Here is a 26,001-nt window from a genome sequence, read left to right as displayed (position 1 = left end):
AAAATGCATCTTAAATTTTTAACGCTTGTATCTGCAAAATTTGTAGCAATATGTCACACAGGTTGTCAAGATGTACCTGTGCTAGGCTAGGTTCGACGCCATAATATGTAATATTGGTATAGAATTCTGCCTGAAGCTGAAGCTCGCTGCACTATGGAGTGTCACTAGCTATCGCTGACTTTTGTGCTCCATTGTCTTTCCTTTGGCTCATCTTCATGTCTGCTGTTTACAAAATGGCAGTAACGTAAATGATGGGGAACTCTGTACCACTTTTGTTTTGAGTGTCGTTCTGAACAAAATTGGCATCTTTTCAGATGAAGTAACACTAGCTCAGGAGATTGGTACAATTTGAACACTTTTGTTTTGTCTTCAGCGTGAGAAAAAGCTGCTCAAACTTTGGCCTCATTTGTTGTATCCCATGTCAAGGAGTTTAGATTACCATTTAGGAGATTACTTTGTGAAACTGTAAGGGGTTTTCTGTCTGGCTTCCATTTTAGGCTGACATGTATAATGTTATAAAAATCGATCAAAGTTGTTAGATTGAGAATCAGACACTTATCCAGTACATTTTTGGGGTCTCGTAGTCTTTGCATTCCTTGTCAGAAAACTGTTAATCTTGGCGTAGATAACAGATTGTTAGCACTCTACGTACCTTGTTTCTTCTAAGAATTTTTCATCAGCAATTTTCTAACTTCGTCTGCCTTTTTCCAGTTATGTCGTCTAAAACCAAGCACTAAAGATAGGTGTTCCTTGGGTATTTCTCTTTGTTCCAATTACAATATAGTGCATACTGAATTTTTTGGTTTAGATTTGAGATAGTGAATAAGATATTCTCTTGTATATTCTAGTGCAGTTTTAATTATTTGAACTCCCTTGGCAGTTGCTGCCTGATGTTTTGTGAGATCTTTTCTTTTGCCTTCATGCTTTTTTCATTTTTTTACGGCTCTTCAGGGCTGTTGTTGAAAAATACCTGCTTGAAAAATCTCGTCTCGTTTCTCAAGAAAAAGATGAAAGGTAAGAGATTAGTACAGTTTACTATCACAATCATAATCAGTGCAAGAGTTTAAGAGCATTTAAAGTATTTAGAATAAAAGACAGACCATTATATTTTCATGAAAGATAAATGTATTGACTCTGCAGGAACTACCATGTCTTTTATTATTTAGCGTAAAGAATTTCACCTCAAGCAACCTGAAGATTATTTCTACCTCAATCAGGTAATCTGGATTTACGAATGCATTGATAAGTGTTTTCTGTCTGTTGTGTTAAAGATGAAAGAAAGCTGAACAGATTATACTTGTTTCCTTGTGGTGTTTGGGCTTCATTCTTTGCCTTTAATTATGGATCTATCTTCACAGCATAACTTGAAAATTGAAGATGGGGAAGATCTCCGACATGACTTCGAAAGATTAAAACAAGCCATGGAGATGGTTGGCTTCCTTTCAGCAACAAAAAAACAGTAAGTAGAATCCTTTAAGCTTTTGTTACTAATAGCTAGTTAATGTTCATTAATTGCAATAAGCTGTATATATGTTGGGATCACATTTAGTCCGGTAGGAAGCAGGGAGAGCTGAGTATTTGAGGGCTTATGGACAAATTCCTGAGGTAGAATTGAGTCTGCTAACCTGTTACAATGACCTCATAAGGAAAATTCTTATAAAATTCAATTTTTCTTCTTTAGGATTTTTTCAATACTTTCAGCTATTCTTTATTTGGGCAACGTTACATACAAGAAGAAAGCTACAGGTCGTGATGAAGGGTTGGACGTAGGACCTCCTGAAGTGTTGGACATCCTTTCCCAGCTCTTGAAAGTAAAGTATTTCTCTTTAGAGCTAATGTTTTGTATACCTTTTTGACATGCTCTACCTCAGCATTTTACTTGAATGTCTTGTTGCCCAGTTTGCTATATATAGATCTGGTTTATGGGACTTCCACAACGTTTATCTTACAGGAGGGAAAATGGATGAAATTAGGGAAATTATCGGGGTTAGGGATGGAATGCAGCCCATAGCATGAAACTTGACTTTGTTTACTCAGTAATCATAATGCTGAGCAGGAATAAATTTAGTGGACATGTGTTCTTTGCTACCATAGGGAAACATCTAAATTAATCTAAGCTGAGAATAACTTAAAGAAGTTCATGAATGATAAATGCAGCTGTTGTTAAAGAGCTTGGGCTTCTCTGAGGGAATTGTAATGTCCACTGTTGCTTTCCAATTGCTCATTGGGGAATTTGAGGGTGACAGTAACTCTTGTTCTTGCTTGTTTTGAAGGTTAAACGAGAAATTCTAGTAGAAGTGCTAACAAAAAGAAAAACTGTGACTGCTAATGATAAGCTTATTTTGCCATATAGTCTCAATGAGGTGAGTAAAAGAGCACTAATAGAATGATTTTAAATGACTGGAACTTGCTTTATTGGGATAAAAAAGCTAATATGGTACACTTTCATATTTAGCGAGGAGTGTTTGGAAAGTTAGAAGTTAGCATTAAACGAAAATTTTGGGGTTTTTTTGTCTCAGGCTTGTAACCTTTGGCAAGGTTTTTTTTAAAACAAAGTTCTGATCATTGTTTCATCTGCAGGCAATAACGGCTCGCGATTCAATGGCAAAGTCCTTATACAGTGCTCTGTTTGATTGGATTGTTCTGCGAATTAATCATGCCCTCCTTAATAAGAAGGACATGGAGGAATCTGTTACAGTAAGTTCCTCACAGAAACAAGTTTTTGTAGACAGTTGAGTATTTAGACTTAACAGACAATGCTATAGATGACATGTTCAGATGTCTGGGATAAATTTTGATTCTTCTGAAGTCCATGGTAAATTTCTTGGTAATATTTAATTGTCTCTGTTTTCACGATAGACATAACTGTTAAATATTCAAAATCAAGTAGCATACACTGCAGCGCTTTTTGTAATGGTTGGCTGTTATGGGTTAAGTCGCTGTATGACAGATTGCTTAACTAGATTTCTGTATCTTCTTTTAGTGTTTGTCCATTGGTGTACTTGATATCTTTGGATTTGAAGATTTTGAAACCAACAGTTTTGAACAGTTCTGTATAAATTATGCAAATGAGCAGCTTCAGTATTATTTCAATCAGCATATTTTCAAATTGGAACAGGTAAGAAACCAGAGTTGCTGAAACAGAAACTTGTTTTGATCAAGTGCTCATATACTACACAACTTAGCCACTATTCTGCGGAATCTCATGGCATAATTTTTACAACTGCTTGAATATATTTCCAAAAGCCTTATTTTTTTTATTTCTTGTTTTATTATTGCTTATTATGGTATTGTTTGAAGGTTGCAGCTTTGCTGTACCTAGTGCTCTACGTATGCTAATGATAGCAGGCTCTTTCTTCAGAGGGCTAGCATTAAGTTTCTGCTTGACTGCAAGAAACTAAAAGGACATTCAGGCAACCCCAGACAGAAGTCAGGTGAAACTGTAAACTTCAAAAATCCGTAGATGAAGTGTTTGTTTCAGGTTTGGTTTTGTGTTGGTTTGTTTTGTTTTGTTTTTTTAAGGGTTGGGAAACAGTTTCTCCTCTTTTTGTCAGTTTGTAAATATTTAATAACCAGTCTTTGCTCCTTCCACCTGACTGCATGCAGTGTGTTGATCTTGGCAGTGGTTCTGAAATCCTGATACTACTGGCATGTGTTGATTTACTTGTTCGCAGGTGGTGTCATCTTCTTATAGAGTGCTTTGAGTGCTGCAAGAGCTAACAGATCCTGTTTCTAGACTGAGGTTTGGGTTGGTTTTTTTTCCCCGCTCTAGACGGGGATTTTTTTTTCTGGTTTGTCCTAAAACGTTATTCTTTCTTTCAGTAGAGTGACTAGAGAAGTCATTTTGTAGTATGTGGTATTCTGTCAACAACTTGTACATAACTTTAAACAAGCATTTTAAAGAGAAGAAAATTACCAAACACACAAACTTCGTATGTAAACATGACGTTGAGGTCCCTGTTTTGTAACCTATGTCAGAAGTACTATCCAGGCTAACTAAAGTAAATAGTTGCATTGTTTTCTTTTTTCTAATGCCATTTTTCCAAATAAGCTTAATCCTTGAATGACCCATTTCCTGTATCTCTTGCAGCATGAGGGCCCTCAGGGGGATCTCTATATCTTTTTAAAGAAAGGCTTTTTTGTCTGTGGAGAATGGCATTTCAGTTCTGTAATGTGGCGTGCACACTAAGCAGCCTGTCATTAGGCAGACTGAATTCTACCTACTTAAAAATAATCCATTTCTTATCATCATCTTATTGAATAGTGAGAGGTGCTCTTTGTCTTTTGCTAAACATAAAACTTACTTAATTTTCTGTGCGATATCATTTTTTACGTTAGTACCTCATTAGCTTTTTCTGTGGGCATTTACAGCATTAAGAAAAACTGATTTTTTGGTTCCATCTCTTAATGGGAAGCTTGTCATGTCAAGCATTTGATGCGTTGTCATTTCAGCAGAGGAGCTTCGTATTCTCTTCTCGGAGCACGCTCCGAATTTTCCGAACCTAAGCGGTATACATTGCTTCCTTAGGGAAGTTCTGGTGTTGATGTTGTGTAGAGCTTACCTGCCTGTTTTGAAACTTCTGTTATTTCGTCTGACGTTGTGGTTAGAAATTCTGGAACTTAATGTCAAATATTTGTCATTTCTCATAATACAAGAACTATGGAAGAGAAAAATAGACTTAAATTCCTCCAGTATATGTCTACCTAGGGTTTTAATGTCGTGATGTAGATGTAATGTCCAAGTTTGTGGACTGCTGATTGCTGGGAAGGCACAGCAAAACATTCTTTTCACTGTTTTGATTTTTAAATAGTTTTATCCCAAGCATCTGTTGTTGAGTAACTTGCCTAGTGGACCTTTGATCTGATCCAGTATGCCTGCTGTTCTGTTCTTATTTATAAGTTTTTCCTTATTTTTTTTTTCTGCTGCCTGAACTAACAAACTCAACTTGCCATAGCTGTTCAAGGATGTCTTATAAGCACTTAGACCACAGGACATTAAAGGTCAGGGCACTGTACTGATGAGGGAATTTTCTTGAGCTACACAGGAGGAATATAAGAGTGAAGGGATCACTTGGCACAATATTGACTATACTGATAATGTGGCCTGCATTCACTTAATCAGCAAGAAGCCCACTGGCCTCTTCTATCTTCTGGATGAAGAAAGCAAGTAAGCAACAAACGTCTTCTGGAAAAAAAAAAAATGTGTGGCAGGGAGGAGGGAAGGACTGTGGAAGGGAACAGAAACACAGCACTTTAAAAAGGAGAGGAATGTTGTGGGAAGCAAAGGGTCATCTTATGACTTTGATCTACACTCTAGTTTGCTTCTAATGACTCCAATAGGGTGGTGATATAAACAGATGCTAAAACTGAACTTTGGCTTAAGCAGACTTAGAAACTTTCACGTTTGTGTTTTACCATGGAATTACAATTAAAGTACAATGTATGCATATAAGTCTTTGGAACTTTAAGTAGTAAATGCGGTAAATAGTTAATGTGGTGCTAACTAAACTTGACTGGTGAAATGGGAGGAGGCATTGACATATGCTGAAACCTCAGAATATTCTACTATGTGTGGAACTGTTTGGTTTTGGTCCAGAAAGTAAGCCCACCTCTAATACTCAAAGCAGGTGTGTAAATCTCAATTACAATATAGAGATCTTGGAATAGAAAATACTTTCCACAAGGATCAGTAGGTGCCCTTTAGTCTGTCACCTTGTACCTCAATAAACGTACCTGTATTTGGAGAAAAATAGCTGACCTCTTTTGTTTTGTATTCCTAGTTTTCCACATGCCACCAACCAAACTCTACTTGCAAAATTCAAACAGCAGCATGAGGAGAACAAGTTTTTTGTTGGAACCCCAGTGATGGAGCCTGCCTTTATTATTCGACACTTTGCTGGGAAAGTAAAATACCAGATAAAAGTAGGTGATAGATCTGATGGCCACAAAAAAACTTTCCTTACCTTTCTGATAGTTTTTGTCAGGGTGTAGAAAATTTGCTGGGAGTGGGCTGGATCAGATGTGTCCTCAGATGTACTTTTTAGGTGGTTGGTGGTGGTGGTGGTCTAGACTTGAAGATAATGCTCGCTATAGTGAGAATTGTTTAGAATAATGAATTATTCTTAATAGCGATTAATATCTTGGGTCAAAACACAGCTTTCCTGAGAGCTTGTGGTTCAATGTTCCTGTTTTGCAGGATTTCAGAGAGAAAAATATGGATTACATGAGACCAGATATTGTTGCTTTACTACGAAGCAGTGACAGTGCTTATGTTAGGGAGCTGATAGGAATGGACCCTGTAGCTGTGTTCCGTTGGGCAGTTCTGCGGGCAGCTATTCAAGCAATGGCTGTCTTTGCAGAAGCTGGACGCCAGAGAGCTCAAAAGACGGCAGGTATGGTATGAAAAAATGGTCTGGAAATGCTTTCTAACACTGTACAATTGATCAGTGCTTGTTGACAGAACCAGTTGATGGCCAAACCTTATCATCCAGATGCTTTCTTGGTTTGGTACTAAGGACAAAACTGACTTGTGAAAATGGCTTAGCATTCACACACCGAAGAGATTGTCACTGTTTTATCTGAGCTTATTCAGACCTTCTCCTGCAACAAATGCACCATTTCCAGCAGGCTGTGCCAAATTCGAAGTCTTATTTGTAAAAGTTGGGGAAGATAGTACTAGTTCTGGTATGCATGCTTGTCTTATCACTGGTTTTGATCTTCTCAGACCTCCCTGAAGTTTCAAATGAGTTTTCAGGATTAAATACTAATTTTGAAAAGCGTTTCTAAGCAGCTGCAATTTACTTTCTAGTAGTAGGGAATTTGAGAAACAAAGGGGTCTAGCTTGATAGCTAAAGACAAAAACTCCAGGCCCTTGGATAGATATTTTGCTTGTTACAGTTGGTGGGGTTTTTTTGTCTGTAGTGCTCATAGCTTTGTCAAAATTCAACTTGTTGATTATTTCACAACAGGAGTGGTACGTCAAGGACCCAGAGTTCCCCTTGGAGAACTCCAGAGATCAAATACACCAGTAGAAAAAGTTTATCGGTGAGAAACACATACTGAACCCATATCAGGGAAAAGGCCTGAATTGCTGAGCGTGTTTTCCTGTATCAGATGTCAACCACATCTTTCAAGAAGAATAGCAAGTTTTATTTCTTCTGTCTTCTTTTGTTGGGCCTCTAATACTATCAAAACAATACTGTAGCTTATTTTATCTAAGACCCAGTACTACCAAATGTTGGTGACATAGCCTCAGGTCCATTTACCACGGGGTTTTTGAGTTCTCTGTCTGTACCTTATATATGGTTTTTTTAGCATTGTGTGTTCCTCTGCAGCCAGTCTGTGTCACTGAAGGAGTCATAGGAGCACTCATGTTTATTGAAGCCATATGACATGATTAGGCGGCAGGGCAAGTCCTACAGAACTGCCTCCATGTGTGGCTCTGTATAGGCATATTTGCCTTTCTATGGAGTATTTAGGTTTTATACATGTTCCTTTTGCAGCTGCTCAATGCTTGATTTCTCATTTGATTGTTCTGAGGATTTCGATATAAATGCTTTTGAAGACATCATTTCTTTTTATGAAAACAAGAAGTAAGTAGAAATAGGCCCGCACTTAAATGCCAGGGAGGCACATTCCTGGACAGACTGACCTTCTGAGCATGCTCTGTGTAAAAATGAAGCCATGAAGTACACATGAAGTAGTGACTTCATGCTACTTCATAATTACTTCGTCCTGGACAGTCTCCGTCACTTGTGGCAACTTAGAACTAAAGATACAATTTGGGTGAATGGATTGGTCATAGCATAATATATCTGTTTCCTTGTGATATCTTGAAACAAAACCTTGATATTGAAAAATGTTCAGAGGCACCATGGGAAGTAAGGAACTGTCTGTAAGAATGTTGTTGCCTCAGTGAGCAGCTCAGAAGGGTGATAGTATCTAACAGTCAGAAGTGATTCTTACACTTCTGTTATTTTTGGTTTGTGCCTCTCTGGAGAGTAAAGAAGGTAAGTTCTGTGCCAAGACACAACACTTCACAAGCACGGTGCATGCTTAAAATGGAATCTGCCACGAATTGGGGACCATCCCAGGCTTACTTTGACCAGCTAAACATGTGAATAAGTTTGAAATGGAAATGAAAAACAAAATTTCATCAAGTATTCCTGTAATAGCTAGTTTTTAGCTTACTTTTCTGATGTAAGTCTGCTTCAGCAGCCTCATTTTAGTAGTAAATTCTATATATAAAAATATTTACTGCTTGATTATAGAGAAACTTTTATATCTATCTGAAAAGGCTACTTAACAAAAAGCTTCCTTGCCCATTAAGTACATTTTGCTAAATTTCCCTCTTCTCTGAATTGATGGCTCAAGAATTTACATGAAAAGGTGAAATTAGAGAGTAAGTTTAGTACGAGACCCTGGTAATTAAATTTAGGGCACTGACAGAGTAGAAAGTGCTGACTTGAGATCAGAATCATTTGTGCTTAGGAAAAAGTAGTCTGGGATTGACCTGCTGCTGTTTGGAGCACACTTGGTGATGGGGTCTCTTGTTTTTTTAACTCCTTTTTTTCCCCTCCCTCATGGCTGTGTATCTTTGTTTGCCATCTTTGTTTTGCTGTGGATCATTTTAGAGACATGCATGAACAAATCATCGCAAGTATAAAAGGACTTCCGTGGCAGGGGGGTGATCCCTGTAAGCTGCTTCAGTCACTCAGTCGACTTCAACACCGCTCCCACTTCATGTGAGTTCTGGTGCTCTAGGTATTGCTTTGAAAGTGCAACAATAACCGAGCAGTTATTCTAGTCCATAGAAAATACACTTGTCCCAAGTTTGTCTTCTGCCAAAAGCTGAACAAGACAATTAAGAATAAAACAGTTCCTTCTAAAAAATACAAAGGCTATAGAGAATGCTTTGTTGCTTCATTGCATTAACTGAAAGTTAAACCAAGTTTTTATGTGAACTTGCTTTAAAACCCAAGTGTGTAGTACAGCTTGTAGTTTGCTGCAAAAGGTTCAACAATGAAATCTCCGAAAAGTTATAACTAACAGTTCTCTGAAATTCAGGATGCCGATGCTACGTATATTCCTGGGTTAAGACTCTTCACGTGTGCACACCTACGCACGTGTAAGAAAATCAGTCTGATCCGTTGTACAATAAGTGTGTGTAAACTTAGGAGGATGTGAACTACAGCCTTGTCTCCGACAGCTTCTGGTTCACTGTGTGTGGATGAGAGCTATGCCTGAGGAGATTGCCCAGGAGATTCTGGGGATGAGCTCAGGTGTATCAGAATTTGTAAGTGGAGCGCTGGGGCATGTGTTGTCCTTCTGTGAGCAGTTAAGTACTTTAACAGGGGTTCTGGTGCAAGCAGCAGTAACATCTGAATCAAGTATTTTTATCTGCTAGTGCCTCAGTATTATGACGAGAGTTCAATGACTCTACAGTAAGCTAAATAGAATAATGTGCCCAAAAATAGTTTATGTAACAGTGCAGTTTTTAATAGCTTTAACTTTAGAGGAAATGTTTCACTTTTGAAAGCTTCCAATACCTACAGAGTTTAAAAAAAAAAAAAAAGTTGCGAAGCAGTTTGCATTTCTTGCATTGATCACTTGTAAGAGATGTGCATGAACACACCCTGATGCTGTTGTGCTAATTTTCTCCTGTCCTTCATCTCGTCTTACAAATTGCACCAACTTCTGGCTTGCTGAAATAACCAAAAATCATGTGTATTTTTTTCCTAAATTTATCTTTTAATTTTTTAACAGGAAAAGTAGAGGTATCAAACAAAAGCAGATCATTCCCAAGGTAAAGTTATTCAGTGAATTTTACATTTATCTTGGGTTTTGTTTTGGTTTGTCGTCTTTTTTTCACTGTGAACATTCATTTTGATTGACAGAACTCACTTCAGAAAATACTGTTTCATAATGTAGGGAAGTTGTATTGTTTATCCTCTAAAATTACCTTTTTGACAATCTAAAGGATAGGTAAATGTTCACCTTTATAAGAATTGCTGAAGAGGAAAAAACTGTGATTTGGCATCAGTTTAATTAGATGTGCTGTAAATACATAAAGCCATTTCTAATCAAGTCATTGAAGGCAAACACAGTGATTATGGAATTTACCTTGTTTGTCTTACGCTCTTGGGGTGGGGCAATGTAAAAGTTTCACTCTTACGAGATTATTTTGGTCCAAAATAGAAATAGTGGTGACATGTAACATGTGAATGTGGAGCTCTAGGTAGCTGGTTTCATTCTAACTCATTTTGATGCAGATGGAAATATTTCCCCTTCAGTTAAGAGACTAGTACTTTGTTGATTATGAAAACTTTTTTCTAGAACTTGCTGGATTCCAAATCTCTGAAACTAATAGTAAGCATGACTCTGCATGATCGAACTACAAAATCCCTCTTGCACTTACACAAAAAGAAGAAACCGCCTAGCATAAGTGCACAGTTCCAGGTAGGTGACTGATGTGGTGGTACACAGCTCTGCATGCACCCTGACCTCTTGGGAACAGACCTTCCTGGTCTGATCTAGGCTGATCTTGCTTGAAAAACAAAATGGTTTTTATTCTTGGGATTTGTTTGAAGTAAGGTTTATTACTTGACTAAAGTTAAACTGCATTTAGAGATTATCCTTAAGCTATGAGATGTGTTGGTTCTCTGTACCATCAGCCTCATCCTTGTATACAGATCTAGCACTGTTGTAACAGCATATGCAAACCCTACTTTTCATTATCTTGAGAAAAAGTAAAAACAAATACAGGGATCTGCTGTGCAGTATGGGAAAACCTCCATAGGATTTATTTACCCGTCAGACCTGGAAGAACCTTATTTCTGAGGATTAAGCTGTACTGCTGTCAACTGCAATTCAAAATGCTGATATCTGAAGAAAAAAAAATGTTTCTGAATATTTAATTTCAGACTTCACTTAATAAGTTACTGGAGACACTGGGTAAAGCTGAGCCATTCTTCATCCGTTGCATCCGCTCCAATGCTGAGAAGGTAAGACTGCCTTAAGAGCTGAGCTGCTCTGACTGCTGAGGATCTAAGTAGTGTAAGCCTTGTAGTGTACCTCTTTTGACTTGTCCACTGTCATTCAGCATGAAGGTGAAAGGTAAATGGGGTGTGAAAACAGAATATGCTTTCTCCGCTGGGCAGAAATAGGACTCTTGAGGCATTTACCAGCTGTTGGCTGCTGATCTTTTTCAGAAAGAGATGCTTTTTGATGAAAACTTGGTGCTTCAACAGTTAAGATACACTGGCATGCTAGAAACTGTGCGAATCAGAAGATCAGGCTACAGTGCCAAATATACGTTCCAGGTATGTGGAAGTGGATTATGCTTTCAGAAATATCTGCTCTTTTGGAAAAAACATGCATTGCCTCAGAGTCTTTTGTGCTTCTCTTCGTATGAAGCTCACGACAACTTGGGATGAACTAAAAATTCAGTGTCGTTTTGACAGAGCCCGCATGGTAACAAGTTGTAGTCTAAACTATTGTGCGAGTCATCTACCAGTAAGTTGTTCTACTTGTTGCACGAAGGAAAGCATTCCGAGGGCTGTATAAGCAATCAGTGCTGCACGTTACTGTCTCCATATGTGAATAAGTTTTCCATTAAATACTATATGCGTGTAGCTTTACAGGTCACATATAGGTGTTCTTTACCATCAACTGGAAGCTGAATGAAGACTTTTTTTTACATTTTGCAGACTTTTTTTTTTTACATTTTACAGACTAGGAAAAAATAGCTCAATTTGGAGTGAGAGATAAGTACTTTCAAACCCCTATAGCTCAGATGTCTTCGCCTACGTTTAGAAATCTAGTTAAAACTCTAAACATGTGAATTGCTTTTGAACTTTGATCTCTTGCTGTCTCTGCTTTTTACAGGAATTCATAGACCAGTTTCAGGTGTTACTGCCCAAAAATGCCAAAGCCTCCAAAGACGACATTTGTGTTTATTTGAATAAACTAAAACTGGATGAAAACTACTATCAAATAGGGATGACCAAGGTCTGTGAAACTTTCAGTAAGCCAATAAGAAATACTGATGTACACTGCAAAATTTAGTGCAGTTCATTTACAGGTGTTTCTCTTTTCTGCATTTTGTATTTAAATTAGCTATTTTAGCTCTTCTAAAGGTTGACACAGATGTTAATAGTTGCCTTGTTGATGCCAGCCTGCCCTCTTGCAACACGGTACAATTCTATATTGTATGGATATTACTTTTGGGAAATGGTTAGCTATTGGCATTTTTCAAACAGGTCAGTGTGTTAATTTTAGAAGGATTCTATGATTTGAAGGCTCTAAGTACAGTTGTCTGTTTTAGAATCTAAACACTGAGATTTGGTAGAACAAAAGGACTTTTACGTAATGGGCATGTTAGTTGCTGCCAGCTGATAAGGTTTGGTTCAGTAATAAGAATTACTATTCTCATTTTTTTTATCTTGTGGAGATGCCTCCAGTGGGGGCTGGAAGGCTCCTGTTAACTGTTTATTGATGAACTTTTCTTTAACTGAGCAGGTTTTTATGAAAGAGGCTGAACGGCAGATACTACAGGATACACTACACAAAGAAGTGATCAGGAAAATCATTCTCCTTCAGAGCTGGCTCAGGATGGTTTTAGAAAGGAGACGCTTTCTCAGAACAAGGCAGGCAGCCATTGTTTTACAGGTATCTTTGAGAATTGCCAATCTTCTTTTCCAAACAAACCAATCAACCCCCTCAAATAACACTGCCCACCTTCAAGTACCCCTCTGTTACTTTAGAAATCTCCCTTCTTAGGCTTGCTGGCGTTCCCGTTGTGTTAGGATGGCGCTGCAGAGGAATAATGCTGCCATTTATATTCAGTCAGCATGGCGAAGATACAGGGAGCGAAAATGCTACCTTCAGCAGAAGAGGAGAATTTGTCTCCTGCAAGCCGTGGTCAGAGGGCATCTGCAGCGCAAAAGGTAAAGGAAGAGGAGCAGTATCATACGAAAACATGCGTTTTAACCACTTGGCTACTTGGCTTCACCTGCCAAGCTTAGCCTCTGTGTGATACTTAGTGAAGAACTTAAAGGTAGTTATTAGCATGTGACACTGCGGTCAGTATCAAACGGGCAGTGGTGTGTCAAAGCTGGTTATGTGCTCAGTACTTGAGCGTTATTCGGCTGAGCCACACTGATGCGTGCCAGTCCTAATAAGCAGACCTCCATGCAGTCGTACTGGGACTGTAAGTGTATTTGTGCTTTGTGTCTGTATTGCTATTTAGGCTGCATTTAAGCAGTTGGGTACTTTTCTAGACAGCTGTGCATTAAATATTTGTGTTTTCATCTTACGAAATCTTAACAGATTTCAGAAAATGGCTACAGAAAAGCAGAAAGCTGAAGAAGAGCAGAGAGAAATGCAGGAAGATCAAGACAGAGAGAACGGTATGAGCAAGGACGAGCACAGTGAACCAGCAACAGATCAGCTGCCTGTGAAACACAAATCGGAGCTGGATCAAGCTGTTGGGGACAGCGATCAAACTCCAAATGAGCAAGCTGAAAACCTGAGCTTGTCTGAAAAAGCCACATTACCCCTGAAGAATGTGACAGAGGGCTCTGAGAAAGTAACAAACAGCCGGGAGAAACGTGAATCGCGCCGGCAGAGGGGGCTGGAACATAACGAGTTACAGAATAAGCATGTCCTGTTTTCTTTCGAAGGATCATCTTTACTGTGCCATGGGGAACAAACATCTTCTGAAGAGGCTCTGGAAACTGTTCCAGTGCCAAAGAAATCCACAGCACAAGATACTATCCTTCAAGGAGGCAGCGAGGGAGAGAAAAGTCCAAGTGAAGAAAAAGCTCTTTCAGACATGCCACTGTCAAGTGAGATAAAAGAAAGTAGTTCTATTCCTGAGCAACCACCTGTATCAGAAGCAGATAAGGCAGTTGATAGAATGAAAACACAAGGGAATCAAAATAACCAGATAAAAAGCAGCCAAAGCTTTAACTGCCCTGAAAGGCCAACAAATCTTGCACTGAATCTTCATAATACGCTCTCTGCTGCTGGGAGCTTTCAAACTCCAGCTGAATGCTGGACAGATAAAAACAAACGTCTTGTTCAGAAGGCAACCAAAGATCTGGATAGTCCCACTTCTTCCCCAATCCAGAGATATGTGGATGACCCAGGGAAACTAAAGTACAAGAGAGAGAAGTGGAAAGGAAAGAGACAGTCTGACGCCGGTCAGAATGATATGCTGAGTCAGTCTTTGGATGAAAGGACACGTGCGGATAAGTCTCCTCAGGATCAGCTAGAGTAAGGGCAGCTTCCTAATTAGTTTGACTTTTTCAGAAAACAGGTATCTAATATTTAACAATAGATGGAGAACTCCTGATAGCCTGTACATCTGGACATCTTACAGGAGATAACAGAGCCATGAACAACTGCTGCTTTTTCTTGGCTCCCAGTCCTGCAGTTGAATCTGTGTGGGTAGAATGTTTACAGAAGCTAACAAAAGATACAAAGCCTGCCTTGCTGAATTAAAATTGGAGAGTCAGGGCTTTAGTTACAGTGTTTGGAGTTTATTTTCATATGTCTTTTGTCCATTGAAAACAAGGTTCTAGTGACCTGCAGTTTGCAGGCATCATCCCTCTGATATGGCAGGAAATCTGACATAGCCACTTTTTTACTTCTCCAGTACATTTTGCATTTAAAAGCGAGTTGCAAGAGTAGATCAGGATTCTCTCTCAGACCTAACATTGCTATGTGGGTTATTTAAAAGGTGGTAAATGTTAAGAGGCTACAGACTTCTATAAAATATATAATCTGAAACTAATTTTCTAACATTACAGAAAGAAGGGGAATTCATCTTCATTAAGTGATCTCTCAACACTTGCCCAGTCTTTTGCCATGAATCAGGTACTGATGCTATTGTGCATATTTATACTTAATTATCCTTGTTTATAAATATTAAAAATTTGTTGATAATTGCCTATAGTGTATTCTGTATGCCTGTGTTCCTCTCAGGTTGATTTTTTTTTTGGCTTGATAGCTATGTAAAAAAATTAATTAGCAAATATTATACAACAATTTCAAAAATTAATTTTTAATAAATGGACTCTTGATCAAAGCATTACTATACTCGGATTGTCTATTAGCTAATATCTATTGGGTAAAGTGTTTTGTCTTGGTAAAGTAAACTTTTTTCCACCATTTTAGTTTTTAAAAACATTTAAAGAATCTATTTCACTCAACATGTAGTTTTTTGATGACTCCTCTCTACTGTAGCAATCACCGGATAGGGTAGAAGAAGAAAAAGGCAACAAGAAATATCCTGTGCAGAAGAAGCCCAGTGACCTCTTACCTACCTTGGATGCAGCAGTTTCCATGCAGTCAGCAAGTCAGCAAATAGATGCCAAGTATGTATTCTGTGTGTGACTGGCCTGCCCTTAAGAACATGCAAAAAAAAAAAAAAAGGCGATTTTCTGCTGGTACTTGAATTGGGCGTCTTGAGACTGTGATTGTGGAGACACGTGTGTTGACATCAGCTGTGATGAGTCATGAGTGGCTGTGTTGTTCGTTTACTTGATCTTCATATTAATGTAAGCATGATACCCGACCCTGTTGAGGAACACATTCTCTGTTGCTTGCATAACACTTGTCTTTGAACTGGTCCTTTTTAATTTAAGAACCACCATACAGGCTCAGGTCAAAGGTCCACATACTGTACTGTCATCCAGACTGAGAAATAAAGACACCAAAAGAAAAGCTTAAGAATCCAGCAAGCATGTAATAATGCCATTTCCCTGACCTGCTCTTCTGGCATTCTGCAATTCAGGGACTTCCTGAGCCAGAAATGATGTCTTGGATAGGTGATGATGTGTTGTCTCTGTGTATGTTGAACGTATTGCTCTAATCGAGTAAATATCAGAATGTCTGGGTGTGCTTTCAGACTGTCTTTCCTTTTTTCTGCTGCTCAGTTTTTCTGCAGGTGGGACCTTAGAGGAAATATGCACAATAGAGGTTAATTCTATTGTGGAAGTTAGCTGTACTGTGAAAAGAGCCTTTTCTTGTATCGGAGCCAGCTTCCATTACTAATGTGACAAACTTGTATCTGCTTTTATGTTCAGATCTGCTTTTAAAAGTCCTTTGCGTAGACTTTTGGGGAAAAAGCCAGACAAGAAAATTCCAAAGGAGAGTCCTGATGTGATTGATGAAGGAGATGGCCTCTCCCTTGTATCGTGTGTCCTCTTTCCAGAAACAGGAGGAAGCCAAAAATTTTCAGAAGGTGAGTTTCTGTGATTTAATCCCCAGCTTGCTAATATCCATCTTTTCTGTAACGTTTTGCATGGAAACAAATACTGCAGAATTCAGTCATCCTGCTTTAATATACAAATTAATTTCTTTCCCAGCTTCTTCTGGACAGCCAAGTCGTCTCCAGGCAGGGGAGCGCCATGTGAAAGAGAGCAGTAAAACGAAGAAGAACCGTACTATAAAGATCAGCAAGATCTCAAGCGTGTCTCAGAATTGGCGAGCTTCCATGGTCCGTGAGATTGCAAATGCCAATGAACTGAAACATCTTGATGAGTTCCTCCTAAACAAGGTAAAAAGCATTCAACTATCATAAAACTCAGGTCTATGTTCACTGTTTGTATGGAATTTTAAAGATGACTTTTCTATGTGCAAGTTTATATTGTGGTTTAAAGCAAAGGGGAATTGATTTGATAGCTTGACTGAATTAGGTCTGTATTAAGGCCCTTCCTATTCTATCCTTTAAGTCTCTGATTGCATTATATTACATTAAATCCTGGTGTCATTCATGTTAGTTCTTCATTTGTTTACAAACAAGTGAGCAGCAAAAGTTGTATTTAAAAAAAAAAGCTTGAGCTGTAAGGAAATAGAGTTCTTCAGAGCCTACCTACCTAAGTCCTATTTTTCTATCATCACAATGCATTAAGAAGTGTTGTTTTAAATAATTGGAATGGTCATAGGTGACAAAGCCCGGTGACTGAAACTTAACGCTGGTTGGATGTTCTTGTTCTAATGAAATTTGATGCAGATGTATTTGCCTTCTAGATCAATGACTTGAGGTCCCAGAAGTCTGGTGTTGAATGTTTGTTTTTTGAAGCCACAGAGAAGTTCAGAGGAAATATCAAGACCATGTACTCTGCTCCTGTAAGTAGTAAGTCTCAATAAACTGTAAAGTTGGTAGACGATAAATGAATCGTGCGAAGTTTAAATGCTTGACCTAGAGCTCTTTAACAAAGCAATTCTTATCAGAGAATTCAAAGCTGAATGTTAGGCTTGAAAAAACATTTTACAGTTACGCTGTAATCTTAAGCAGACTGTTTTGTTTCCCTTTTCTTATTCACTCAGCTGTAACTTATTTTTAGAAATGGATGGATTTTGCTGTCTTCAGCCTCTTCATGTTGCTGTGTTTAAACACCAAAGAGAGGTGCCAACAGCTTTTCCAATATTCTTCCAGCACCGCCTTGTCTCAGCCAAGTACCCTTCTACAGTGTAGTAGGGAAGTGTGCTAGTTTGTTTCTGTCACGGCCTGTTATCATTTACTTTAATCATGAGTGTGCTTTCTCAGCTCTGAAGTTAAACACATAAAAATATCAAACTATATCAGCTGTATCCAAAGAGACTATCTTCTGAATAATACTTTCTCTTTCTCTAGAATGGGCAAATCCATGTTGGCTACAAAGATCTGGTGGAAAATTACCAGCTTCTAGTTACAAATCTGGCCAAAAAAAGGGAAGAGAAAGAAGTCAAGCTGGTCTTGAATCTCTTCCAATCTCTTCTGGATGAATTCATCAGAGGATATACAAAAAAAGAGGAATCTGAGCAGCCCAAGGTATACAATGTACTCTGTCACTGGCTTACCTCAGACAGCTTTTCCATAGCATTTTTCGTTACTTGGGAAACACTTTCCATACACGCATCATGCGTATAATAAATTCTGAATGCTGATACGCCTTTTTGAAACTGTTCAGTATTTAACTTACTCTTAACCATTTCAGAATTTTGAAGTGTTTGTGCATTTTCACCAAAGAAAACTTAGAGTTCTCTGAAGGCTTTAGAGATGGAATTGCTTTGTCATCAGGCAATGAGCTCAGCTGCTTTTTAGGAAGCATACCAGGCTGAAGTTGCAATATAGTGTCCCAAATGTTTGGGGGTGAAGTAGAGTCTGGGAAACTGAAGGGTGGGGGGGAGGAATGGAATGTGTGAATTTGAAGACTAATGCCAGTTCTGTACTCCACTGCAGCAAACCAAAGCCCAGAAGAAGAAAAGAAAACAAGATCGTGCAGTAAGTACTTTTCATAGTAACCTGAGTCTTCAGCTGCGCTCACAGAATGCAGAGAAAGACTCTTGAAAGAGCTTGATTTCGTACTGAAGTTGTTTTATTTTGCATGCTAAATCACTTGCCTATTTTATAAAAATGTGACACAATATAAAACTTTTTTCCATAAATCAAAGATCTTGCTTATGCAGGGATAGGTGGGATACCATTTTCTTGCTTGTCCATAGCACCTTTTAGAACCTAATGGCTTTCTCAGTAAGGGGACTGTTTAAAGGAAAACAGCTACTAAATATTAATAACAAACTACAGCTAATGTATTGCACTGATGAAGCTTAACCAAGGCAACAAGACAATTATGAAATGACCCAGCAAACCCAACTGCTTTAAGATAGGGTGAAATTTGGTTTCGAGGTCAAAGCCATCAGCTGTAATTGTAATATAAAAGTGGAAAATCTAAGATAGGGCAGATAGTTTTATTAAATGATAGTAATAATTCTTAAAAGGCAAAAAAGTCTATTAGTTTATTCCTGTCTCCCACCAGATTGAAGAACACAATGGCCATGTATTCACAAACTACCAAGTGAGCATACGGCAATCGTGTGAACACTGCTCATCCTACATCTGGCCCATGGAAAAGGCCTGTCTCTGCAGTGGTGAGTGAAAACACCTCATTCTTGCCACTTAGTTTACAGTACGTGCAGATTGCTTGGTGAACAGTACGTGCAGGTTATAATAAGTGAAGAAGACAAGATACTTGGCATTTTCATGTGATTTGGAACGTTTGTAACAATTGCTCCTCTCTCTAGTTTGCAAGTTGACTTGTCACAAGAAATGCATGTCCAAAATACAGAGCAGCTGTACATCCTGTGGCAAAAAGGTAAGAACTGTAGATGTGGGATGTGCTACTCTGATACTACAAGTCATGCATGCAAAATGCTGCCTTTTTTTTTTTCTTGGCAAATGAACAGTGGACTGAATAAAAATTGCTTAAACGTTTAAGTTCCCTTCTCTGCAGCATATAGTCAGAGCCAGGCCTTGCAGTTGCAGAAACAAAACACTCTTCTAAAAGGTGATACTCAACCTAATTTGGGAACTCCTCCTTGAAAGTGTGTGTGCTGTGTTGGACAAACTGTTAAAGAAACCCTTCGATGTGTACCATAAAGTTTCTTTATTGCTGCAGCTCAGGAAACCTGCCTTATGATAAAAGGCTTGTAGCAAGCTAGAATAAAACCCTCAGCTTTTGTTGCTGGAAGCATAAGCTAATTGTAGCGTGAAACAATGGAATTTTCTAGCTTGGGAACAAGTATTCACAGTGCTTGACCTGTATCCATTCCAGAGCGAACAGGACGCAGAACCACGTCATTTTGGAGTGTGTGTGAGTTCCCTGACCAGTGAGAGAAATTCAGTCCCCATTGTCATGGAGAAGTTGCTAGAGTATGTGGAGATGCATGGCCTCTACACAGAAGGCATTTACAGGAAATCAGGATCAGCAAATCGTATGAAGGAGCTGAAACAGTTGCTGCAAGCAGGTCAGGCAATGTTGTCCATCCACCCTTTTGACTTGCATGATAGCGGTTTTCCCTGCAATCCTCTTCTATCTGAAAATATCTGCCATTTTTTACTGTCTTAAAAACATCTTTTTGGTGGCCATGTAGGCTGTATTTTTCTTGGCTCGAAAAAGGTGCTTAGCTCATAGAAGTGACTATGAGCAGACTTTTTTTTTTTTCCCTTCAGAATTGCCACTTGGATTCTGTGAACAGGAGACTTAAGTGTTTCTAATGTTATTTCGTTGGGGTCCCACTGTGTACATCAAAGGAATGAACTGCCTTAAATAAGATGTTTCTTTTCAGATCCAAACTCGGTGAAACTGGAGAATTACCCTATTCACACTATTACGGGTATCCTTAAGCAGTGGCTCCGGGAACTACCAGATCCACTAATGACATCTGCGCAGTACAATGATTTTCTCCGAGCTGTAGGTAGGTTTTAGAAATGTTTGAAGCAATGGCTTTTCTTTAACTTACTATGTTGTTGGGAAAAGAACCATTAAGATGTTCATGTTGGGGAAGCAGCTTCCTTCCAGTACACTTACAGCAATGATTTTAGACATTTTACTTAAAACACTTTTCAGGGAATTTCTCCTCTAGCGTACTTGACCTTGTTTTAGGATTCCATTTTTTGTAGCATAATGTCAATATACAACTGCCCTTTCTAAAAACAGCGAGCATGTGCATAGGTTTCCCTTCGTACCGTTTTTGTGGTTGGTTGGTTGTTTTTTTTTTTCTTCTCCTTGATGCTCTGGACCAGATGTAGCTAGCCAGGTATCTCAAATTTTTAGATTTATTAAACTTCAGTGGGAGTAAGGCACCCTAAATATTGTTCGAGATATTGATGTGTCACTTGATGGTTGCTAACAGCAGCAGCATCTGAAAAAGTAGGAAAATTGCAGTGCCACGAGGGGTACTTTAACATCCAATTAGTACAATTAGTAAATGAAATGGCTGTGTGGCTTCTAAGGATTTAATTTATATTTGTTGCAGACAGTTTGGATAATGTCAGAAAGTGCTTGGTGGCTTTCCACTAGCATTGCACAGCAAGTATGATCTTGTGCTTTCTCCCCTTGTGCAGAACTACCAGAAAAACAGGAGCAACTCTGTGCCATTTACAGTGTCCTTGAACAGCTTCCACAAGCAAATCATAATACCCTGGAGCGACTCATCTTCCATCTGGTCAAGTAATGACTTTAATGACTTAAATTAGAGAGAAATTCCCTGTGACTTTTTTGAGTCCCTCTTAGAAGCTCTCTACAAACTGAAAGCCTTTGAGTGTCAGTGTAGGGATTGTGCTGCTGGTTTAGAAAGGAAAGAATTGAAGCTGGTAGTTGTGCTTAAAAACAGGCGCGTGCTTACAAACACACCAGATGGTGGAAGTATCAAATTGGGTGAAAATAGCTTTGAAGACAAGGTAGATCTGAAAGACTCGGTGAGTTGTCTGACACCAGGATTTATATGGATGGGTACATAGCGAACTGAGGATGTTGGCATACCTGCTAGGGACTGTGTAAGGATTATAAACGCTTGCACATACGCTGGGCTTGGGAGCAGGGATAAAGGGTACTGCTAAAGGGGCTGCTCTTATCCAAGGAACTTGAGAATTTTCTGAGTGGCCCTCTGAACTTAAGGAAAAAGGATTTTTAAAGAGGATGCACTGAATCACTAGACAGACTTTGAGAGACTACCAAACTAGCTTAACCTGGGTGGCTTCCTGTTCCTTTTTCTGATGCATGAAACTTTGTCTACTTAGTAGGTGTGAAATCACTTCTTTGAACTGCTGAACGTACTTAGTACTCTAAAGGCCTCCTTAAATGTTGTTTGAGAACTCTGGCAAAGTTTGATCAGATTGCTTGTATTCTAGCAAGGTTTGCTTAAATTTTTTTTTTTTCTTTTTCCCCCCTGAACATTGAATTGCAGAGTGGCTTTGATCGAAGATGTCAACCGTATGTCACCCAATGCCTTGGCTATTGTTTTTGCTCCATGCCTCTTGCGTTGTCCTGATACCTCTGACCCTTTAACCAGCATGAAGGATGTTTCAAAAACAACCATGTAAGTTTTAGCAGTCTGCTGCAAAGTAGTACTTTGAAATATGATGGAACGTCAGTGCTACTACCTGTATTTGTTACAGCCTTATTCATACCAAGCTAAGAAACTGAGGGTTAAGAGCTGCTAAATTCTGGCTCTGCTAGTGTTGCCAATTTATATGCCCTTCTCTGACTCCTTCCACCTGTCTCAACTTTACAAAGCATAAAATAGGATGCCTTTTAAATCTTAAATATCAGGTTTGTATTTTACATCAAGGTAATATTTTGGGGGGATTGTACACTAAACATATATATTTTGCTGAGATACGAGCTGCAATAAACAGTAGGATATAGAATTAAACTGTCTCCTGCATACTTGGAAACCCTTGATAATTTGTTCTACGTTGTTCCTTGAATTAAAAGAGGTTCTGTCCTTGATCCTCTTTGTTCTCCTCACCCTCCAGCAGCTCTGGCTCTCTGAATGCCCCTCGCCATCCTCACCGCATGGCTGGCCTTGCGTCTGCCTCCAGTGAACACAGAGTTTGACAAACGACAGCTTTTTATAACTTCTTGCTCACCCATGGGGCCATAGAGGTGGAAAAGGGTGGCGGCAGGCTCATTCTGTATCTACCAGTCTGTGCCAGGACAGGGAAGGCGGGTAGAAGCAGCAGAAGCAGTTAGCAGCCATGGTAATGTCTGTTTGCTTACCATTGTTGTGTACAGTCAGCGTGAGAGGCTCAGTTTATCCCAGGAAGAACGTGCCATTGCCTGTAACAGTCTGTCCTGTTTTGCTTGCTGTGTTGGACTCTTCACCCTGTTACCATGCAGTGCTACCCCTTGTAAGGCATGCATCGGGAGACTGTGATTGTGTGCCATCCACGTGGTGTGTGTGTGTGGGGCAAACATCCTCAAGCCAGGAGAGACATCTCATCCCACCGTGGTTGTCCCCAGAGCTTTCATAGTATGAGGCTGCTCAATAAACTCTTGCCTTTTTGTCCAGGTGTGTAGAGATGCTCATAAAGGAACAGATAAGGAAGTACAAGATAAAAATGGATGAAATAAATCAGCTGGAAGCAGCTGAAAGCATCGCTTTTCGACGACTCTCATTGCTTCGGCAGAATACGGTAAGTGTTGAAATAAACCGAAGAACCACACCATCCATCAGAAAGCATCCCACCGATTTCTTGGGCAGGGATGTGCTACTTTTTTATCCTGTCCATCCCATTCAGCAAGTCCAAAGATCAAGATCAGTTGCAAGATAAGAAGAAAAGGGATTTGGACTGGCCCAAAAGCTGTAGGTGGGAGCTAAGTACACCGCTGCACTGGAGTTTGCCTGATAAATGAAGGGTGCAGGGGTGGGGATCTCCTCTTATAGTGGTCAAAATCTATTCCCATATCATTCAATCAGTAGAACTAAGACTGCTGAGTTTCTTACATGGCAAAGGATTTTCTTCAGAGATGGATGGTGGACAAAAATATGCTGTGTTCTATTGGGGCAAATACACTTTTTCTTTTGTTTGTGTTGTACTGATTGAAACAAACCAAACCCTGTCTGATCAGAAGCCACGTATAGTGAATTTGGTCTTCATCTCTCTCTAGCTCTGGCCTGTAAAACTTGGGTTTTCTTCCCCTTACGAGGGGATGCTGGTATGTACACTGCCTGTGTTCAGAGTGCATGTTGTTTTTTTTTTCTTATGGTCCTATTGCATGACTAAAATACTACATGTATTGTAACTTGGTTTTAAATACTCTTTTGAACAATCGAGACTGCATGTGTTTGTGCAACTTTCTCCCCGGACTGCATGCAGGGCTGCTGACCTGTCATTGCTCTGGTATTTTATAGACATTCTGAATGTAACTTGTATTGGATGTAATATTACTTACAAGTGGCTACTAAAACTATGCTGGGGCTGGCAAATCAAATTACTATGCTTCAAAAAAAGTAACAAAACCCCAGAAATCAGGTGACTGGAAAAATTTCTATTACCTTTTGAAACATTGGTATGGATAACTAACAGCTCTTCATGAATTCCATCAGCCCTTCATTTGGCCTACTCATTTGTCTTCCACCTTGCAACTAGTAGGCAGTCAAGACTTGTGTAGCTGCTTATGACTGAGAAACGTTACACACAAATTTGTCTTGCAGAGTAAAAGCTCCCAGGTCAAAGGAAATGACAGTGGCAACTCAGAACTGGACTCGCTGCATGAAGAAGAGGAAGTTTCTGAAGCCGATAACCGGGAAAAGGAGATTCTCATTGATCGCATACAGTCAATAAAAGAAGAAAAGTAAGTCACCCTTTATCTCGCTATGTCATGCCCTTTGCAGCTGGAGGTAATACAGGCAGTAAAACAGTATGGTTTTTATCCAAAATTATCTAGTTTTTTATGTTCTATAGGCCTTTGTGAAGGTGAAAAGGAAAATGCAAAGGACTAGCTGAGGGAAATTACCGTGAGAATTAATATTTAATGACTACATGCAGGAAAGTTTACCTCTGAATATGAGCTGCGTGAAGTTACTTGTATCAGAGACATTGTCTTTCTGGAGTGCTACAATCTCTGTTTTGATGTAGGGAAGATATAACTTACCGGTTACCTGAGCTTGATCAGCGAGGCTCTGATGAGGAAAATGTGGACTCTGAAACCTCAGCAAGCACAGAGAGCCTCCTTGAAGATAGAACAGGACGGATGGATACCGAAGGTCAGTATTAAGGTAGTGTGTGTTTTTTTTTATTCTATATCTTCTGCTGCATGCAGCCAGGTGACCAGATGTTATCTGGTCACAGTTGCTTGTATCAAGTTACATTTTTTTAATGCATACTTTCAGTATCTAAGTATCTTGTTTCTCTAAAGCAATTATTGGATTACACTGCCGTGCTCAGAGCTCCAGTATGCCCGCCAAAGACATTTGCAAAGTGCCTTCTCTTTTGCAAACCTCTTCAAATTCTCCTTCTGCATACCTGACTTCAAGACACAGATCATCTTTAACACTGTCCAAGATTAAAGTGCCCCGTCGAACTCCAGTGATGCCAACAGCAAATATAAAACTTCCTCCTGGGATTTTCAAATGTACAGAATCCCAGGGCAGGATTTCATCTAGTGAAGAGTCACAAATAATGATGAGACGAAGGGAGCAGCCAGCAAGGCGAACTGATAAAATCCACTCTGTATACATTGCACAAGGGTCTGCGATGGCCCACGCTCAGGAACTCTCGGATGAATATGAACCAACAGCAAAAGTAAAACGGAGGTTTTCGGACCCTTACTCTCACATTCCCTGTATAGAGAAGTGAAATACTTAAGCTGTCTGGACTCTTTTTGAAGTTGACTGCAGCCTTTGGCTTTAACCCTTTGAAGGCTGTGAACTTGTTCATGTTCTTTTAAGTGGCTGCTGGGAAGGCAGCCTGGAAATGTACAGTACTGTGAGGGTTGAGCGAGGTTGTTCAAAACAAATATTCTTCACTTTAAATTAAAACCCTGCAAAGAAAGTAGAACATAAAACTTACATTGAGTAAAATACATGGGTTGAGTGTACAGGAAAAAACGAAGTCCCCCCATTTCTGCTGCCGTGCCTTTTTCCGTTTGCCTTACAATGGACTTTGGGACCAACAGTGAGTTTGGGTCAATGTGTGTTGCCTTCATTTTTTTTTTTTTTTATGGTTTTATGACAACTTTCTGTGTGGTTTACAGAACTGTTAATGTTGTAATAGCCTTAACTGAGACCAAAATATATAAAAATGTTTATTAATACATTGCACTTTTTAAAAATACCTGTGTTAGTTTAACAATGTCTGTCGTGTCTAATGAACAATTTCTTCGGAGGAAGCCTTTGATCGGAATCGTGTGTCTTGTGTTGTACTTTGTAAAGCATTGGGAATAGCTGTCTGCACAGAGGAAGCCCTGACAGCAACCCCGTGGTGTCACCTCGGAGCATCTTGGTGCTCTGGGAGCAAACGTCCAACCCAGCACAGAGCCATAGTGCTGGGTGCCTGTGCTGTGCGGAGCTGCTTCACCCCCTCCGGGCTTCGCAGCTGTGAGGCGAAACCCCGAGGCCGAGCCACGGTCGTACCAGACACGTTTTGATCTTCAAGCCCTGGCCCATGGGCCCTGCTCCACGTTGCAGTGAAGGAGGAGCACGGCTCGGGCCCCCCCCGCTGCC

General features: G+C 39.5%; 1 protein-coding gene across 1 annotated transcript in view; it reads left to right on the top strand.

Annotated features, from left to right (window-relative positions):
- MYO9B (myosin IXB) overlaps window positions 1–25,135 on the top strand; it is a 34,511-nt gene extending 9,376 nt beyond the window's left edge. Inside the window, 38 exon segments of the mRNA XM_010286227.1 lie at window positions 952–1,014; window positions 1,141–1,164; window positions 1,166–1,217; window positions 1,359–1,459; window positions 1,682–1,811; window positions 2,274–2,363; window positions 2,581–2,697; window positions 2,984–3,118; window positions 5,046–5,167; window positions 5,781–5,922; window positions 6,197–6,392; window positions 6,969–7,044; window positions 8,634–8,744; window positions 9,766–9,805; window positions 10,336–10,458; window positions 10,923–11,003; window positions 11,211–11,321; window positions 11,887–12,009; window positions 12,520–12,669; window positions 12,781–12,947; window positions 13,330–14,277; window positions 14,814–14,880; window positions 15,250–15,380; window positions 16,092–16,249; window positions 16,374–16,564; window positions 17,038–17,136; window positions 17,645–17,821; window positions 18,233–18,274; window positions 18,810–18,921; window positions 19,075–19,145; window positions 19,605–19,797; window positions 20,119–20,247; window positions 20,897–21,002; window positions 21,739–21,870; window positions 22,846–22,969; window positions 23,992–24,131; window positions 24,416–24,564; window positions 24,696–25,135. Of these exon segments, the coding sequence (XP_010284529.1) occupies window positions 952–1,014; window positions 1,141–1,164; window positions 1,166–1,217; window positions 1,359–1,459; window positions 1,682–1,811; window positions 2,274–2,363; window positions 2,581–2,697; window positions 2,984–3,118; window positions 5,046–5,167; window positions 5,781–5,922; window positions 6,197–6,392; window positions 6,969–7,044; window positions 8,634–8,744; window positions 9,766–9,805; window positions 10,336–10,458; window positions 10,923–11,003; window positions 11,211–11,321; window positions 11,887–12,009; window positions 12,520–12,669; window positions 12,781–12,947; window positions 13,330–14,277; window positions 14,814–14,880; window positions 15,250–15,380; window positions 16,092–16,249; window positions 16,374–16,564; window positions 17,038–17,136; window positions 17,645–17,821; window positions 18,233–18,274; window positions 18,810–18,921; window positions 19,075–19,145; window positions 19,605–19,797; window positions 20,119–20,247; window positions 20,897–21,002; window positions 21,739–21,870; window positions 22,846–22,969; window positions 23,992–24,131; window positions 24,416–24,564; window positions 24,696–25,135 (5,563 nt within the window).
- The last annotated feature ends 866 nt before the right edge of the window (window positions 25,136–26,001 follow it).

This window comes from Phaethon lepturus, unplaced genomic scaffold, assembly GCF_000687285.1.
Source record: "Phaethon lepturus isolate BGI_N335 unplaced genomic scaffold, ASM68728v1 scaffold56584, whole genome shotgun sequence".
NCBI lineage: Eukaryota > Metazoa > Chordata > Aves > Phaethontiformes > Phaethontidae > Phaethon > Phaethon lepturus.
This window is presented reverse-complemented; position numbering and strand designations above follow the sequence as displayed.